This window comes from Miscanthus floridulus, chromosome 5, assembly GCF_019320115.1.
Source record: "Miscanthus floridulus cultivar M001 chromosome 5, ASM1932011v1, whole genome shotgun sequence".
Taxonomy (NCBI): domain Eukaryota; kingdom Viridiplantae; phylum Streptophyta; class Magnoliopsida; order Poales; family Poaceae; genus Miscanthus; species Miscanthus floridulus.
Genome location: NC_089584.1, coordinates 1,323,177 through 1,340,895, shown reverse-complemented (window position 1 = coordinate 1,340,895; position 17,719 = coordinate 1,323,177). Strand labels below are relative to the sequence as shown.

Genomic DNA, 17,719 nt, shown 5'->3' with positions numbered 1-17,719 from the left:
GTCATCTTTGCAAGTCCTTGGTGATCCAGCTGTTCATCCAAAACTACAGGTCCACTTGGCTTGGTGGGAACAAATCGATATCCACAATGAACCCTCCTACTGTAATAAGCAGCACAGTGATGATACTACATCTGTGAGATGAAGATGAATGAAGCCATGAAGGCATCAAGCAAGGGTTGTTCAGAGCCAGGCGTACTCAAGAGAACAATAATCATGCAGATTAAGGGATAAACCAAAGCGAAGCTAGTAGTAGAGATGGATGTAAGCCCTTGGTTCAAAGCAATACATACAGTGATGTGAAGACGTGAGAAAACAGAGTAGCAATAGCAGGAACGATCATGAGTACTGTAGATGGTAAAGGAGAGGAGGAAGGCAAAGCCCAGCGATGGCAGCCACCCCGGCCGGCCGTCGCGGTCCATCGCCGGCGACGGGGCCTTCTATCTGAGCCCGACTGGATTGCTCTGTTTTGTTCCTTGCTGTGCCTCAGCGTGAGAAATTTGATCCTTGTTGACTAGTGACTACTCCTGCACTCAACTAGAAGCGGAGGCCGACATGTGGACATGAACCATCTGCCTGAGAATGGGATCACAGTAAGTTCTCACTCATCTTCACAATCACACTGAGAAGATGTGCCTATTCACCCCCAATCCCACTCTATTGGCAAAGAAGAGGTGTAGTGTAGCACATACTGATCAACACTTTGCCTTGGCTCGTGTTTACTTTTGACTGACTGACTGACCTTTTGTTTGCGGTTGCCATGGCAGGCCTCTCGAGCAATGCTTTCTTCCCGTCATTGCCTGGCAATTGGCATGGCAGGCTTCCGTATACTACAGTCATATAATGACGTTAGGTAAGACTTGTTCGACAAATTAGGGCTCCCCATCTCATCTCTGTAGTCCGTCAAGTCATCATCACATCCTGTATTGACTTGACTTGCATCCGGGTAGTAGTACAACGAATTAAGACATTGTTAGACGCAACAGGTATTGACTTGACAACCTTTTTCATTGAGAAACCAATGTACTAAGGTGCTCAAACGTTAATGCACATAGATGCAAACTGTTGTACATAACCAGTCCTTTCAGAACAAAAGCTGGTATATCTTTTCGGGGGTTAACAAGTTCATGCTCTCACACACGAAACCCTACTTTATTAGCAGCCATTCCCACAACTTGCTAAGCATCCTCTCGGTACATTCATCAACTTCTTCGCATGCTGCAAAGACATAAATGTACACAAGATAACTGAGACTGATGCAGTAATGCTCATCAAGTATCCTGCAACAGGACAACAACAAAGTCATTCCTCGTAGTAAGGTGGTGTGTGGGAGGAAGAGAACAGGTCCAGCTACTACATGTTGTTGTTTTCAATCAAATTCCTTGAGGACTGTGCTATACAGATTAATGCAAAAAAAAAAAACAATGGATGGAATATGCTGCAGGTGCAAGCTGTTTACTTAATTTGTTCAGATCCAGACATAAAAACAAAATGCATACCATATAAGGGCGTACCTAGTGCAGAGAGCTCCCGCTCTGTGCGGGGTCTGGGAAGGGTTGTTAGTGGCAAGCCTTACCCTCGCCTGTGCAATGCGAGGAGAACGCGACTCGAACCCGGGACCTTCCGGTCATAGGCGGTAAGACTCTACCGCTTGCACCAGGCCCGCCCTTCAAAATGCATACCATATGTGTCTTAAAAAAAAGGGGGGGGGGGGGGGGGGGGGGGGGGGGGGGGGGGGGGGATGGGGATTGCTTATACTTGAGCAAACTTAGCTGAACAATCATCATCATATACACTAAAAATACTCCTAAGAACATATACGTGTTTCCGATCAACACTTAACTTCAGCTGGTTTGGCATTGACTAGAAGAAAAGTAATGGAATGGGCAATCAAATCAAGATGCTCCCACTGTTTCATCCTATGAAGTAAAACCCAGACAATCAAATAGTTGGTCTAGAAACAGAACTTGGTATCTACATATCCCTTCACCACCTTGCCAGAAGCCTTTGGAATGCTAAATCCTTCATATCCCAGTTACCCAAAGAAACAGAACTAAGCACGTCCAATCAAAAAGTTCTAGAAACAGGAAACAGATTTCAAACCCAAGAGAAGGCAGTTCTTTTATTTACAGAGCTAGCAACACTAAAGAGTTATTTCCTTTGTTCCCGAAAGGCAGAAACCAGATATAGCGCAGCAAAGGAACTAAGAACCAGTTTGGTTTCATGTTCCTTATACCCTCACTTTCCCCACCATGTAATTTTACCATGACTACCTAAGAGATGCTGCATTATACATGCACCTTCTGATTGAGAAATCCCAACCACCTGATTTAATTTACCCTACAAGAATAATTTGGTTGTTTCACATGCAACTGTTGGTTACCATGCTTCCATCTTGTTGTTCTTGTGCATCCATAAGATTCCCCTCTTGGGACGCAATCAGGTCAGTCAACAATTCCAAAAATCTCCAACCTAACAATTGCTCGGACCAGTCAATACTAGCTGCATGCAGATGTAGTAGATTCAATCATGTCAAGCAAGAGCAGGCAAGAACACAAAATTAAGCCTTCGGTCCAAATCAAGCTAGCAGGTTAAAAAAAAAATATAGATTTGTAAGATGCAAGTCACCTTACATGGAGCACATCCTTCATTTTCGATATTTGGGATGGAAGTTTGATTATTATTATTTTTTGCGTTATAAGCTTGGTCCCTCTCTACATGTCTCATCTCCAATCTTTCAGTATTTTCAGACTCCCTTATCCTTCATCTTACTCTACAGCATGCCAATGCAGGTTCCTTCCAGTCTCTTGAATCAGAAGACCTTGCTAGCAACACTAATAGTATTACCTTTGTTCGAGAAAGCTAATGAGCTAACAATTCTTATCGATTTGGTTTCTTATGCTTCATACACTCCACTTTCCCCACCATGTGATTTTACCATGACTGTCCAGATTTGCTATAGTACAGGCTCCTGAATATCATTGTGAAAATCCCAATCTACAAACTGCAATGCTACATTAAATGTTCATTCATATGGTTACAATTGAGAAATTCCAATCTAAATCTTAGAAGAAATAGCTTGGCAATTTCACAAGCAAGGGTTGACTACCATGCTTCCATTTTTATTTATTTTTTTGAGGGAATTACTACCATGCTTCCATTTAGTTGTTCTTGTTCATCTAAAAGACTTCCCTCATAGGACCCAATCAGGTCAGTCAATAATGCCAGAATACCCTACTAAACTCTTTCGACCAGTCAGCATTGATTGTATGAAAATCTAGTCTAATCAATCATGACAAGGAATAGCTAACAAGAGCACAAAATTAAGTCTTTGCATCCCAATTTTTTGTGCCTTGTACCCCATGTGATTGTACCATGAATGTCCACACAGGCTTCATGTTCTATTTTCCATTGGAAAATCCCAATCGTGTCATTTAAAACGTATACATGCAAAGGTTGATAAAGTTGTTTGTGTTAATCCAAAAGATTCCTCTCCTGGCTTTGGGACCCAATCAAGTCAGTCAACAATTACTGAATACCCAGCCTAATAACTGTTGGGACCAGTGAGTACTGGCTGAATGCAGTACTGGCTCCAAATTAATTTATTATGAAAATACATTTCGTAATTTATCTAATGATATTTATTTGACATTATAAATATTTATAATTTTTTATCTACAATTGGTCAAACTTGATATACTAAAACATGACACTGTTCCAGAATTGCATTCTTTTGGGGACGGAGGGAGTAGAAGAAATAGCTTGGCAATTTCACAAGCAAGGGTTAATTACCGTGATTTCTATTTAGTTGTTCTTGTTCATCTAAAAGGCTACCTCATAGGATCAATCAAGTCAAGCCAACCATGTCAAGAAATAGCAAACATGAGCACAACATTAAGTCTTTGCATCCCAATTTTTTGTGCCTTGTACACCGTGTGATTGTACCGTGAATGTCTCAGGTTGACTACCGCACATGTTTGTTCTAATTTCCATTGGAAAATCCCAATCGCGTCATCTAAAACCTACATGTTGTTGTTGCTCATCCAAAAGATTCGCCTCTTGGCCTTGGGACCCAATTAAGTCAGTCAACAATTACTGAATACCCAGCCTAATAATTGTCTGGACCAGTGAGTACTGGCTGTATGCAGATCTAGTCAAGCCAATCACGCCGTGAGAATTGCAAACAAGAAGACAGGTCTTTGGTCTAAGTCAAGCCAGCATATGGAGAGTATTTGTTGTGATGTCTGAACAGATCTAAGTCAAGTCAGCAAAGATGGAGTCATTGCTGAACAACAGATCTAACAAAGTGAAGTCTAGTAGAATCTTCACTGAGTAACATAACATAGTGGAGGACAACCAGTAAGAGCAAGCAAATCAAGATGGTAGCAGTGCTTCGTACTATATATAACTTACAACAATCAACCTAAAAACATACTCCCTCTGTCCTAAAATAGAAGGGATTTTGAGTTGTCCTAAGTTTGATCAGGGTTTATAACCAAAGGGGAGGCAGTTTTTTTTTTTCTTTATTTTATTGTAGCCAAAGCTGATCAGTATTGAGATTTGAGAGCTTGTTCTTTTAACATGATTTCAAGTTAGAAAATATGTGACGTGAAATCCTAAAGCCTGATCTCTTTTTCTCTCTATGCATATATATCTATGTTCAAGTATTTAGAGACTCCCCCGATCCTCATCTAACTCCGCAGCATGTCAACACAGGTTCCTTCCAGTCCCTCAAACTGGATGGCCTAGTAGTTAGCAACAGTAATAGTATTCCATTTGTCCGCATTAAAAAAAAAGTATTCCATTTGTCCAAGAATCCAGACATAGTGCATCAAAGAAACTTGGTAGAAGTATCCTTATACCGACTATGCGATTTTACCATGCCAGGCTCAGACTTGGTACAGCAAAGGCTTCTTCTAATCTTCATATGGAAATTTCTTCTAGTTCCCATTGGGAAGTCCCAACCATGTTGTATAAACCTATTACATGCAGGGGTTGATGCAGTTTTTGTTGTTCATCCAAAAGATTCCCCACTTGGGACCAGACCCGATCAAGTCAAGTCAGTCAACAATTCCAACATCCGGATCCTAATAATTGCTTGGGACCTGTCCATGGTGGTTCGTATGGAGATCTACTGATCTAGTCAAGTCAATGATGCTTCATACTATTTATAACTTAAAACAATTAGACAACCAACCTAAAAACATACTCCCCCCATCCTAAAAATCTAAGGGATTTTGAGCTGTTCTAAGTTTGATAAGGGTTTATAACCAAAGGGGAGGCAATTTCTTTTTCTTTATTTTATTGTAGCCAAAGCTGATCGGTATTGAGATTTGGGAGCTTGTTCTTTTAACAGGATTTGAAGTTAGAAAATATGTGACGTAAAATCATAAAGCCTGATATCTTTTTTCTATGTATATCTCCATGTTCCAGTGTTTAGAGACTCCCCCATTCTTCATCTTAGTCTGCAGCGTGTCAACACAGGTTCCTTCCAGTCTATCAAACTTGATGGCCTAGTAGTTTGCAACAGTAATAGTATTCCATCTGTCGAAGAATCCAGACATAGCACATCAGAGAAACTAGCTAGAAGTATCCTTATAATTTCTTCCGATTCCCATTGGGAAATTCCAACCGCGTTGTATGATACCTATACATGCAAGGGTTGATTCAGTTTTGTTGTCCATGTAAAAGATTCCCCAATTGGGACCGGAACCAGACCCAACCAAGTCAAGTCAGTCAACAATTCCAACAACCGGATCCTAATAATTGCTGGGGACCTGTCCATGGTGGTTCGTATGGGGTGGAGATCTAGTCAAGTCAATGATGCTAGCTTCATGCCAAGAGATAGCAAAGTCTTTGGTCTAAGTCAAGCCGGCAGATGCATGCACGAGTCTCTGTTGCGATGTCTGAACAGATCTAAGTCAAGTCAGCGAGGATGGAATGGAAGCTGCATATATCACTAGTAGAGTATATAACAAGTAGGGGGTGGTACCATGTGATGCCATGGAGACGAACGAAGGGAGGAATCGGTCAGGGCTCCTCCGGGCGGGCGACGAAGAAGGCGTAGAATCCGGCGACGATGGTGAGGATCCCCAGGACCCAGACGAGCAGCTGTGCCCAGGGCGGCATCATGGCGGCGACCTTGTACGAGAACATGAGCGTGAGGAGCGTGGAGAGGCCCCAGACGGCGAGCTTGAGGCGCTGGTCCCTGCGGCGCTCCAGCAGGTGGAGGCAGCGGAAGAGGAGGACGAGGGCGGCGTAGGCGGCGAGGACGAAGCCGACGGTGTAGGGGTCGTCCCAGGAGCGGTAGACGGCCATCCCGCAGTTGAAGCTGAGGAAGGCGAATCCCATCGACGGCAGCCATCCCGGGCGGCCGTCGCGGTCCATGGCCGCTGGCCGGAGCAGACCGGCGGCGCTCCGTGTGGTGCAGATCTACCGCCGCCGCCCCGATTCGGATGGGATGGTTTTCTCCGATGCGCAGCGGAAGTGGGCGGGCCCCACACGCAATTCGCGGTTTGCAACTTGCAAGCATCGTGGGCCACCGTGCGACAACGTGATTGGCCAGTGGGCCGTGGCCTCTCCAGGACACTTTCCTGCTGCCCTGGCCCTGCTACTGCTAGTGCTGCACCGCTCATCGTGGAGGAAGTGGTCAAGTGGATGATTGGAGATCCTCTTCGCGCTCATGCTCTCGTGCAAGATCGCCGCCATCCTCATGCCAAGCTCTGCTCCGCGGCGCGCCTCAGGTCATGGGGATCCTCACCATCCGCGGGATTGCACGCCTTCTTCTTCGCCCGTCCGGGAACAGACGATCCAGATATGTCTACGCTTGATTTTGCTTCACGGTCCATGCGCCGAGATGGTAACTATGGTATACGTCCCTACCCTTATTATCCCTGCTCCTTGCTCATGGTTATTCTTTGCGTTTATTATTAGGGGTAGCTTAATAGCTTTTTTTTTTTGGGTAACTTTGCCTCACCTGACTTTAATTTCTTGACTAAATAAATGGTGTACTCGACAGGCAGACTTGAGGACAAAATCAGTTTATCCTCTAGATGGATGGATTTATTATTCACTGAATTTGGTGAGATGACTCTGGTGAGATGACTCGGTTGATTATAATAATGAATGGCTTCGTCTCAGTTTATTTATTGATAAAGCGAACAAGAAAAAAAAGTTTACTTGCAGCTTCTTGTCACCCTAACTTTTAGTAGCCCTATTTCTGCAGCTAGTTGTCACTTTAATCTTTGGGTACAACGTACATGTTCGGTTTTGCTTTACTTGTTCCCTCTTTTGTTATAGTCTATAGATGGAAGGCACATGCAACATTCTTCAGTGTGGAGATCTGATTACAAGCAAGTGCTCGCCAACATTTCTCGCGCAGACTAATGACAGATTAGCAGTCAAGCGCCCTGCATAATTGATGATCTAGTAAAGATGTATGTGAAATCTAAACTGAAGGTATGTTTGATACACGCGGCTATGGCTAAAAATTAATCTAAATTAGTGGCTAGCTAGTTGTTTAACAATTAGTTTAAGACTTGGCTAAAAATTAGCCCACCTATTGGTCCTCTTATTTGAATGCAATAGAGCTAGCTAATTTTTTAGCTAGCTAGCAATTGGGCATTATATGCAAACATGCCTTTAGTGACGCTGGCAAGATGGGCGTCATAAAATTTGTCAACACCGAGTACAAATACTACATAAATAAGTACATAACAGTGAGTTCACAATCTAGTTGCTCTTAAAATTTCTTGGAGTTGTCAACTTCATGGGGTTTGAGACTTCCATTCCATGCTGTTCATTTTATTTGTTTCCTCTCCCAAATCCCAATAAGAAAGCAAATCGAATGGAAATGAGGCATAATCAGACTATCTTTCAGTTTGACAGTTTCTTACATGTTAGATTAATAATTAAACAAGTTGACATTACGTTTTTGGTTAACTTGGCAGGGCTATCGCTTGCATGATTAGGAACAAAAATGTAACATATGGCAACACCGCCACTGAGGGTCGTAGAGAGGAGTGCCGGCGGGAGGGCAAAATCGAGTAGCACGATGACCGACAAGCATAGGCGAGGAGGAGCGATGAAGCCAACCTCCCTCTGCTTCATTTCCTCCAAGCCAGCATGGCGGCCCTCCTCCCTTCAATCTCCTTCGTAGAGCGGGCGCCGACGTGTACAATTCTGTGGGTGCGAAGTGCCCTATAGTTTTGTACCGCTGTTTGTCTCTCCCATCCCTTATGATTTTTCTTTCAATTGCTAAGAGCAGATCTAGTGTAGAGATAAATTGAACCTTAGTGCCATAAAAGTGAACCCAAGACATTGTGAGAGTCGAATCATGTGTATCAAACGCAAAAGCACATTCTGCATAAGAGCCAAACCGAGCTGCAAAAGCACATTCACACCTAAAAACATCATCATCTCACTAGTGAACACATGTACTCACGCTGTGGATACACAGCTGCAACATTTTAGTTACGTGGCGAGGCCCATAGAACGAAATCGATGGCACACTGGAGTCTACAGACGTCCAACGCTTTTGACATCTTGCTTCTTTTACAAAGTAAAGTCAATGTTACGCCATCGAATCCAATTTCAACATCAAAAGATGTCACGTAGTGACGGGTCTAGAAATATATGCTAGAGGGGCTTCTCTCCCTTATTTTCTATATTTAGCCTCTTCTTTTAAGCTTTGACTACAAACTTGTTGCGGGGACCTAGGAGGGGCTCCATACATCTGGTGGCGGTAGCGTGGGCTCGAGCCCTCCTAGGCTACATAGGGCAACCTAGTGCTAGATCCGCTCCTAATGTTAGGAAAGTTATACTACTGCTACGGACAAATCAACAAATCTGCCAGCATAATATGTCGTGGGACATTCGGATCCTATGGACGGATGCGCGCCATGCAAGGGATGGGGCCAAAACAAAGTAAGTGCGTACTATATTGAAAAATAAACATAGAAGAATTATAAGTCGTTCTTTTATATATATATATATATATATATATATATATATATATATATATATATATATATATATATATATATATATGAGTATTAGGTATGTGGCAAAAAAAAAACTATATGTACCTATAAAAATGAAGTCACTTGTAATTTAGAACGGAGAAAGTACTTGTTTATAAACGAAGTAGCTTTCAGATCCTAATCGTGCAACACAAAGAAAAAAGGAAAAAGGCTTAAATCAGATCCTAATCATGCAACACAGAGAGGAAAAGGCTGAAAGAAACGACGGACGAGTGATGAGAGCAGAGGCAGAGGACGAAGGATGCAGCAGTGTAGGAAGGCACCAACAGAAAAAAGCGGTGGCCGGGGGCATGCTTCTTTTGTCGTTTGGGACGTCGTCTTTCTCATCGCACGCAGGACTAGTAGTGTACACGTCGTCCGATCCGTCGCGATCACTCCCGGGCCGGCCGTGGTCTTCGTCTCGTCTCGTTGGTGCTTAAACGACGACGTAACGTGCCCGGTGCGCGGCCGGCCGGGGATCGGATCGGAGGAGAAGCAGGAGCCTGCAGGCGGCGTCTACCTGGTGCTTCATCCGTTATCACTACTATAGAAATCAATTTGCGCAGCGTGGTTAAAATGGGCTCCGTGACGGACACCTCTTTTGCCCGCCACGGTTAACCGGTGGCCGGCCAGCGAGGCCGACCACCGAGGTGCCCGCTGCAGGAAAAGGGTTTACCGCGGCGGACCACCTTACTTGCCCACCGCAGGAAATCGTTATTTACCGCGGCGAACGGTATGAATCGCCCGCCGCGGTTAATACGATTTACTGTGGCGGTCTCTTTAAACTGCCCGTCGCGGTAAAGAGTTGATTTACCGAGGCGGGCGCTTTATCTTGCCCGCCGCATGTAAAGCCTGTACAAAGACACAGCACCACCCATTCATCTTCTCCACGGGTCTTTCTCTCTCAAACTCATGGGGAGAGGCTTTGCCCTAAAATTTAAGAAAACTTTTGATTTGAGTTCAAGGTCTTGGATTTGAGGGAGGAGGACATCATAAGAGGTCCATAAAGGCTCTCCCTCTCTCCTTCCATCCTCTCTAATTCCATCACCTAGAGTTCTCTCTAGATCTAGATCTAGATCTAGATCTAGATCAATTTTAATGGAAAAAATGATGTCATGTATTTCTTTAACTTTAGATTCATCATAGATGCATGCTTCATCTTTCACATCGTCATTTCCTCTCTTTTTTATGATTTTGGACGTAAAAATCATCAATTTCTCCTAATTTTTCTTTATTTAATGTTGATTGTGACGGATAATGTTCGCAAGTATGATGGATAGGTCGGAATGGATGTACCAGATCGATAGAGTGAATGATCCGCGGTACCTCTTTGAATTAAGGAAGTTTATTGCTGCTAGTAAAGCTCACCGTGAGAGACTGAAGCGGATGACAACCATATGTCCATGTTCTCGTTGCAAGAACCTGAAAGCCCACCGAGACAGCAAGGTGCAAACTCATTTGATCATGTATGGTTTCGTCGAGGGCTACACAGTCTGGACATTTCACGGCGAAAGAGTTGGTGCGAGTGGCGGTGCATCTGGAGTGAGCTCTTTGACGCCGACGACGACAGCACCACCGGTGAATAAATATCCTTTAGGAGCACCCGGCTCCTCATCATCTTCAGCAGCAGCAGTGCCAGCCGACAGTGACAACAGTTGTCGTGATTACATCACGGTGGATGATCTAATGCAAGACATGGCCGACGAAGCCGGCGACGGTGGGGATGGTCAGGATACTGTGAGCCAACCCGAGGATGTGCAGCTTGTTGAAGATCTAGTCAAACACTTCTATGAAGACGACGTTGTGTTGGGTTGCCCAAAGTGGTTGGAGAAGTTCAGAGAGTTGAAACAGGCGGCAGTTGATCCTCTCTATAAGGACGGCGGCGATTGTCCGAAGGAGTGCACGGTGCTCCGTTTTAACCTCCATATGTTGATGTTGAAGGCTCATCATGGTTGGTCTGACACTAGCTTCAATGAGTTGTTAAGCTACCTTGCCACCACGTACCCAACGGCTAACAAGGTGCCCGCCAATACTTATCGGGCCAAGAAGCTGATCCGGCCAGTGGCGATGAAGCTTAGAAAGTTTGATGCATGCCCTAACCACTGCATCCTGTATTGGGGCAATGAGTATGAGAATTTGACGAGTTGTCCGCACTGCAGCTTTAGTCGGTACAAGAAAAATGCTGGTTGTCACGTGGATGCAGAAGACGAGGGAGGCTTGCGGGGTGGTCGGAAGAAGAACAAGAAGGGGGCAAAGAAGAGCAGTGTGGCCAAACAGATCTCGGCTCAGCAAGACAATGAAGAAGAGGGTTACATGCACAGGAAAAGTCCAGCACTGTTGGTGTGGTACCTGCCCGTGACCGATCGCCTGCGTGCAATATTTGGGAACCCGGACGATGCCAAGCTCATGTCCTGGCATGCATCAGCTGACCGCCTGAAAGACGATGGCAAGCTACGGCACCCATCCGATGGCAAGCAGTGGAAGGATTTCGACGAGGCCTATCCGGAGTTTGGCAAGGAGCCCAAGCATGTTAGGTTCGCGCTGAGTATCGACGGGATGAACCTGTTTGGTGAGCTTAGCAGCTCGCACAGCACTTGGCCTGTCGTGCTCACCATGTACAACCTACCTCCCCATTTATGTCAGAAGCGTAGGTACCTTATGTTGACCATGCTTATCTCCGGACCAAAGTAGCCCGGCAACGATATAGATGTGTTCCTGGAGCCGTTCATGGAGGAAATGAAGATACTATTTGATGTTGGGGTCTAGATGGTGGATGCATCCCGCAAGGAGAAGTTCACACTAAAAGCAATCATCTTTGTCACCATCACCGATTACCCTAGTCTCTTCTCACTGTCGGGGCAGATCAAAGGGAAGACCGGCTACGTAATTTGCATCGACGGGACCTGCTACACTTACCTTAAAGGATCCAATAAGATGGTGTACACGAGGCACAAATAGTTCCTCACCAAAAATCATAGATATAGAAGAAGTATTATGAAAAAATACTTTGACAATCAGGACGAACCGCAGCGTGATCAACCGACGCAGACTAGTTGGGGGACAAAGGTGTATGAGATGGTCAAGGACATGGATCAGGTGGAGTTTGGAAAGAAGAAGAAGCCGCCTGAAGAGGGGCCCAAGCAGACAAGGAAGCGAAAGCGGGACCAGACGGAGGAAGTCCCCACCGCCGTTCCTTTCAAGAAGAAGTCAATTTTCTTCAAGTACCTGTCGTATTGGAAAACATTGAATACACCCCATGCCATCGACTGCATGCACCTGGAGAAAAATGTCTTCGAAAGCATGATCGGTGTCCTGCTGGACATCAAGGGCAAGACAAAGGATGGTATCAAGTCACGGATGGATCTTGTCAATCTGGGCATCAGGCCGGATCTTCACCCGGGACCGCCTCAGAACGGTAAAGTCGATATCCCGGGTGCGGCCTGCAACCTAACGCAAGACGAGAGGATGGCTTTTCTTAAGTTGCGTAGGGGTATCAAGGTGCTGACTGGTTTCTCTTCCAACATCAAGAGCCTGGTCTCCATGAAAGACCTCATAATGACCGGCTACAACTCACACGACTGCCATGTCATGCTGACAGTGTTCCTACCAATTGCGATTAGGGCTATCCGTCCAGAGTATGTGAAGATGGTCATCACACGGATGTCATACTTCTTTAACCGCATCACCCAGAAGGTCATTGATAAGGTTGAGCTGCCTGCCTTGAAGGAGTTCATCGCGGAGACCCTTTACCAGCTCGAGATGTGCTTTCCACCATCTTACTTTGATATTATGCCACACCTAATGATGCATATGGTCGATCAGATCCATCAACTGGGCCCCGTGTACCTACACCAGATGTGGACGTACGAGCGGTTCATGTCCACCCTCAACAGATACGTCCATAACCGTGCTTACCCGGAGGGCTCTATGATCAAGGCATACACAACAGAGGAGGTCGTGAACTGGTGTATGAGGTACATAAGAGATGGGAGGGTGATTGGGCTGCCTGTCCATCACCATGAAGGCAAAACCTCAGGGATGGGGTGCACAGGCCAAAAAGTACGCACCGATGTGGCAAACCGAACGGTGCAAGAAGCTCATTACAACATCCTTCATCAGTTAGTGAGCATGGAGAAATACATTGAAAAGCACCTGGAAGAGATCCACGCCGCTAATGACGGACAGCGCACGGAGGCATGGGTCCAGAACCATCACAAGAGCAATTTCATAGAGTGGCTCAAAGAGCAACACATACCCCTTGAAGGATGCCCTGATGAAGATACGGAGACCGTTAAGAGGCTTGTGTTAGGCCCATCCAGCCAAATCACCATGTGGCAAGGGTATGACGTCCAGGGCTACAGGTTCCACACGAAAGACAAGGACAAGAAGAGCTCGGCACAGAACTATGGTGTTCGATATGAGGGCGAAGAAGAGTTCATGGGCCAGAGGAGGCAATACTATGGGCAAGTCGAAGAAATATGGGAACTTGACTACGGCCAAAACCTACGCATAACCATCTTCCGTTGCCAGTGGGTCAAACTGAATGCGGTTGCAGTGGACAATTATGGGCTAACCACCGTGGACCTCAAAAGTATCGGCTACAAAGATGACCCGTGGGTACTAGCAACCAATGTCGCGCAAGTGGCCTACTATATATATGTAGAGGACCCAAAAAGGCATGTGGTTGTGTCCGAAAAGCAGCGGATTGTGGGAGCTGATGGGGTGCAGAGTCCCGAACAATACAACAACTAGCCTCGAGAGCCAAGTGTCCGTGACCCCGAGGCCAACAAAGAAACGTCGTATAGAGGACGAAGATGATCCGACCTACCAACTAAGGGACAATGAAGTTGAAAGTGTGCGGTCTCCAAACCCTAAACAGATGCCGGTGGTGCCTCTAGAATTGAATTTCGAGGAGGAACAAGTCAGGGACAAAGAACCCCTTGCTTCATCTCCAACCACTTCAGGCAAGTCTAGGGGTCAGAGGACAAAGCTGAGAAGGGGGGAACATGGGAAGCACCGGAGGGAAACCCACGGCGAAGTCCATGTGATCCATGAGGTGGGACCAGAGGGAAACCCGTTGTTGTCACCCACGGTCCTTGCCAAGTTCAGCAACCAAGTGGCATGTATAGTCAAGGACAAGGTGGAGATCACTTGGGAGGAGTGGAACAATGTCCCGGTCGACTACAAGACACATATCTAGGGTGAGGTGACGAGGAGCTTCCATTATCGCGAGGACGCCGATCTGAACAAGTACAGGGAGTGGGTCATGCACATGGCAGGAAGAGCCTTTAGAAACTTCAAGTCCATGCTGACCAGGTACTACCTGAAGCTAGGCAAGTCACCTTGTGTCAAATACACTATGGTGAAGGAACATCACTGGGAAGAGTTATGCAAACAAAGAACAACAGAAGATGCAAAGGCAAAGAGCGCCAAGTTCAGCGCACTCGTGAAGAAGAACCTGCACCCCCACCACTTGGGCATGACTGGGTTTGCTGGTAAGAGGCCCCAGTGGCGGGAGGAAGAAAGGGCTAGAGCTGCCGCCGGGCTTCCCGATCCGTACGACGGTGTAGACTTGAGGGCTAAGGACTTCATCTATGCCCGCAAGCCGAAGAAGCTCAAGGAGGGCGCGAGCAAGTTCAATGAGCCCAAGTTCGAGGAGGTGGAGAGGGCTCTCATCGAGGCCGCTAAATCTAAGGACAACTTCGAGGTTCGCAGGGGCCAGGACTTGCTGATCCTGGTGCTAGGAACCCCCGAGCACCGTGGCTGCGTCCGTGGCATGTCGTTGAAGATGAGCTGGAACTCAGTGGAGTCATGGCAATCCGACGCTGCCACATACCGGTCAAGGCAGAGGTACAAGGAGGGCATCTTTTAGAAGGGCTATGATCAAGGTGTGGCCGAAATGATCAGCCGGTCCATAAAAGAAGCCTTCACGAGCAATGACCCAGATATGGTGTCGATGAGGTCACAGATGCTTCGCCAGGCTGGTGTGGCCGTGCCTCAAGTTCCACAAGGGCAGACACAAGGGCAACCACTGCCGATGATCGAGGATCGCCCAAGGCACCCTGTCGACGACATCCGGGAACCCATGCGCGTCCACCTCACGATCCCGTTCGGCAGGGTGAAAAAGTTGACCGTGGGTGAGGGTTACATGCACCCCAAAGAAGATATCAAAGATTTCAACCAAGACCAGATCCCTGCCAACTATGCTATCATGATACTTACATGGTATGCGACCGAATACGAAGAATTTGAAATGGAATATCCAACTGTAGAAGGGGTAACAATCCTTGGAGCTGCCTTGGGTTCCAAAGTCCTATGGAACAAGGACGACATAGAGATCATTCTCTCGATGCTGACTTCTACGCTGACGGCGACACTAGCATCACAACCATCCATTGCCGGATCTTGTCCCCCTGATGATCTGGATCACGGCGACGGCGATGGTGAAGGCAATGGTGGGGATGACAAGGGAAGGAACTCACCCCGAGGCACAAGCCCTCACCCTCATTCTCCTCCTCCAACAACAAGTCCACCTCCACCTCCTGGCAGTCCGTCTAAGGGCACGAGCAAAGGACCAGGAGGCACAAGCCCTCACCCTCGTTCTCCTCCTCCAACAACAAGTCCACCTCCACCTCCCAGCAGTTCGTCTAAGGGCACGAGCAAAGGACCGGGAGGCACAAGCCCTCATCCTCGTTCTCCTCCTTCAACAACAAGTCCACCTCCACCTCCTGGCAGTCCGTCTAAGGGCATGAGCAAAGGACCGAGAGGCACGGAGGAACCAGGGGCAAAGACACCGTCTGCTGCCATTGTGAGCACAAGCCACTGTCCTCCACTGCCGGCGAAGACTAAAGGCGACCAAGGGCAGCTCACATACTCACTTGAGTTCGAAAGGTATGGTAGCGGCAAGCATAATTTGCTAATAACTTTTCTTTGCCATATATGGTACTAACATTTCTATCCCAGGCCGAGATCACCTTTCCATCTATTTCCTGAATCGGATGACTGCCCTGGCCATTACGAGCATGGGAAGTTCATGATAACCAAGGCCCAACTCATCGACGAGGAAAGGTGGGAGACAAGGAGGTTTCATCTCTGGTACATGGAAGCGGCAAAAGCTGGCCTACATGGTTTTCTAGTCAAGGTTGTGGCAGAGTACTTCCACTTGCCCGGCAACGATGTAGAACTCCCCGTGGACTTCCACGACATGTACAGACTACTGCGGGAACAAGACCTTGACATCGCCCAAGTTACCTTGTTCTCTATGTAAGTGATGAATTGCGAGTTTCACATATCACCTGCCTTTAAATCGGTCAAGACTACTTATATATGCCACGATGGCTTGTCCTTGCAGGTTGATGGCTTATATATCCAAGGAACTAAAACTTGATGTTATCTATCTATCTCCAATGCATATTGCTCAAAGAATCATCATTGGTTACCACCTAGATGATAATCATCCAACCATGAAAGACTTGACCAAGCGACAGAGAGAGGCGCACAGGAAGAAACTGATGGACAATAAGAAGTTGAACATTTCAAGATACATACTAGGAGCAATGAAGAAGATCAAGGGAAATAGGTGTATCCTAGCTGCCTACCACTTTGGGTAAGTCGAAGACATGCCTGTAGAGATAAGTGGGTAGCTAGCTAGTATTATTATTTCTCGTCGTAACCTGTATTTTGTTTCAATGGCGCAGCCAAGGCCTCGAGGGTCACTAGGTTGCATTTATCATCTACCCTCAGGATGGCAGGGCCTGTGTATTTGATTCGTTGACAGTGCCAAACTTAAAAGGGTACAAGGCCTTTGAAGATTGCCTCAGAGTGTAAGTGACTGAACTATCTTCTCATATGCGTTCTAATGTCTTGCCTAATACTAGTACATTTCGTATAGCGCTTATAAGGAGTACGTGAAGGATCCTGAATGCTGTGATCGAAGAACAGAGAATTTTAAGGTTAAGCATAAGAACCGCATCAAAATCAGACGCAACTTTTCGGTAAGTATTTGAAAGGTTTAATTGTGCTTTCCGTTCATATGCGTTCTAATGCCTGTGTTGTAATGCTTGCGTATCGATCATGCAGTGTGCCAAACAATCGGTAGGATCACAAACCTGTGGCTTCTACGCCTGTGAGTTCCTGAGGGTGTGCAAGCAGTACAGCAGCAATTGGAGGGTGCTCAAGAATGGATTGAACTGGTCGAGAGACATGCAGAGCATCCAACACAGCTTCAAGCAGACAAAGGCGGACATATGTAAGTTTGTCTTAGACAAATGCGTGTTTGAAGGGGGCACGTTCTTCCATGAGAACAGCCCGCTAGCAATTTTACCGGAGTACGAGAGGCTGAGGAAATGGTCCACGATGATGCGTCCGCAGGATTACACCTTAGCGCATGTATAACGACTTTAATATGTAAATGTAATGAATTAACGATGACAAGAACGACTAAGTGAATGTATATATATGTATATTATCTCATGTGTAATGCCTGCATACTTTTTAAGTTTAATCTGTGAAATCTGGATGTGATTTGAATTTGAATTTATATGCCTGCTGTATTTTTTTATTCAGAAAATAATTTACCGAGGCGGGCAAATAATAAAGCCCGCCATGGCTAATGAACATAACCGCGGCGGGCCACAAAATATGTCCGCCGTGGTAAAATAATCTACCGCGGCGGGCGGTGTAACGTGCCCGCCATGGTAAAA

At 46.2% G+C, this 17,719-nt stretch overlaps 2 protein-coding genes and 1 long non-coding RNA gene across 6 annotated transcripts; 2 read left to right on the top strand and 1 right to left on the bottom strand.

Annotated features, from left to right (window-relative positions):
* Positions 1–986: 986 nt before the first annotated feature.
* Positions 987–6,534, bottom strand: LOC136553248 (uncharacterized). Of its 2 annotated transcripts, none has more exons than XM_066544628.1 (2): positions 5,990–6,534; positions 987–1,277 (listed from the first exon to the last, which is right to left on the bottom strand). In XM_066544628.1, exon 1 carries the CDS (start codon positions 6,382–6,384, stop codon positions 6,028–6,030), a length of 357 nt encoding a protein of 118 aa, XP_066400725.1. In that variant the 5' UTR covers positions 6,385–6,534; the 3' UTR covers positions 987–1,277; positions 5,990–6,027. The 2 variants fall into 2 exon arrangements, with proteins under 2 accessions (XP_066400725.1, XP_066400724.1); XM_066544627.1 differs by having other exon boundaries at positions 987–1,215.
* Positions 6,535–6,727: 193 nt separating this feature from the next.
* Positions 6,728–8,330, top strand: LOC136553249 (uncharacterized). Of its 2 annotated transcripts, XR_010783089.1 has the most exons (4): positions 6,728–6,865; positions 7,016–7,092; positions 7,297–7,455; positions 7,947–8,330. It is a non-coding gene; the product is annotated as an uncharacterized lncRNA (long non-coding RNA). The 2 variants fall into 2 exon arrangements; XR_010783088.1 differs by having other exon boundaries at positions 6,728–7,455.
* A 744-nt stretch (positions 8,331–9,074) lies between these two features.
* LOC136553245 (uncharacterized) lies at positions 9,075–17,521 on the top strand. 2 transcript variants are annotated; one of them, XM_066544625.1, is made up of 6 exons: positions 9,075–15,908; positions 15,981–16,280; positions 16,369–16,623; positions 16,715–16,840; positions 16,909–17,011; positions 17,097–17,521. In XM_066544625.1, the coding sequence occupies exon 1, from the start codon at positions 12,012–12,014 to the stop codon at positions 13,767–13,769; it is 1,758 nt and encodes a 585-aa protein (XP_066400722.1). In that variant the 5' UTR covers positions 9,075–12,011; the 3' UTR covers positions 13,770–15,908; positions 15,981–16,280; positions 16,369–16,623; positions 16,715–16,840; positions 16,909–17,011; positions 17,097–17,521. The 2 variants fall into 2 exon arrangements, with proteins under 2 accessions (XP_066400722.1, XP_066400721.1); XM_066544624.1 differs by having other exon boundaries at positions 9,075–16,280.
* The last annotated feature ends 198 nt before the right edge of the window (positions 17,522–17,719 follow it).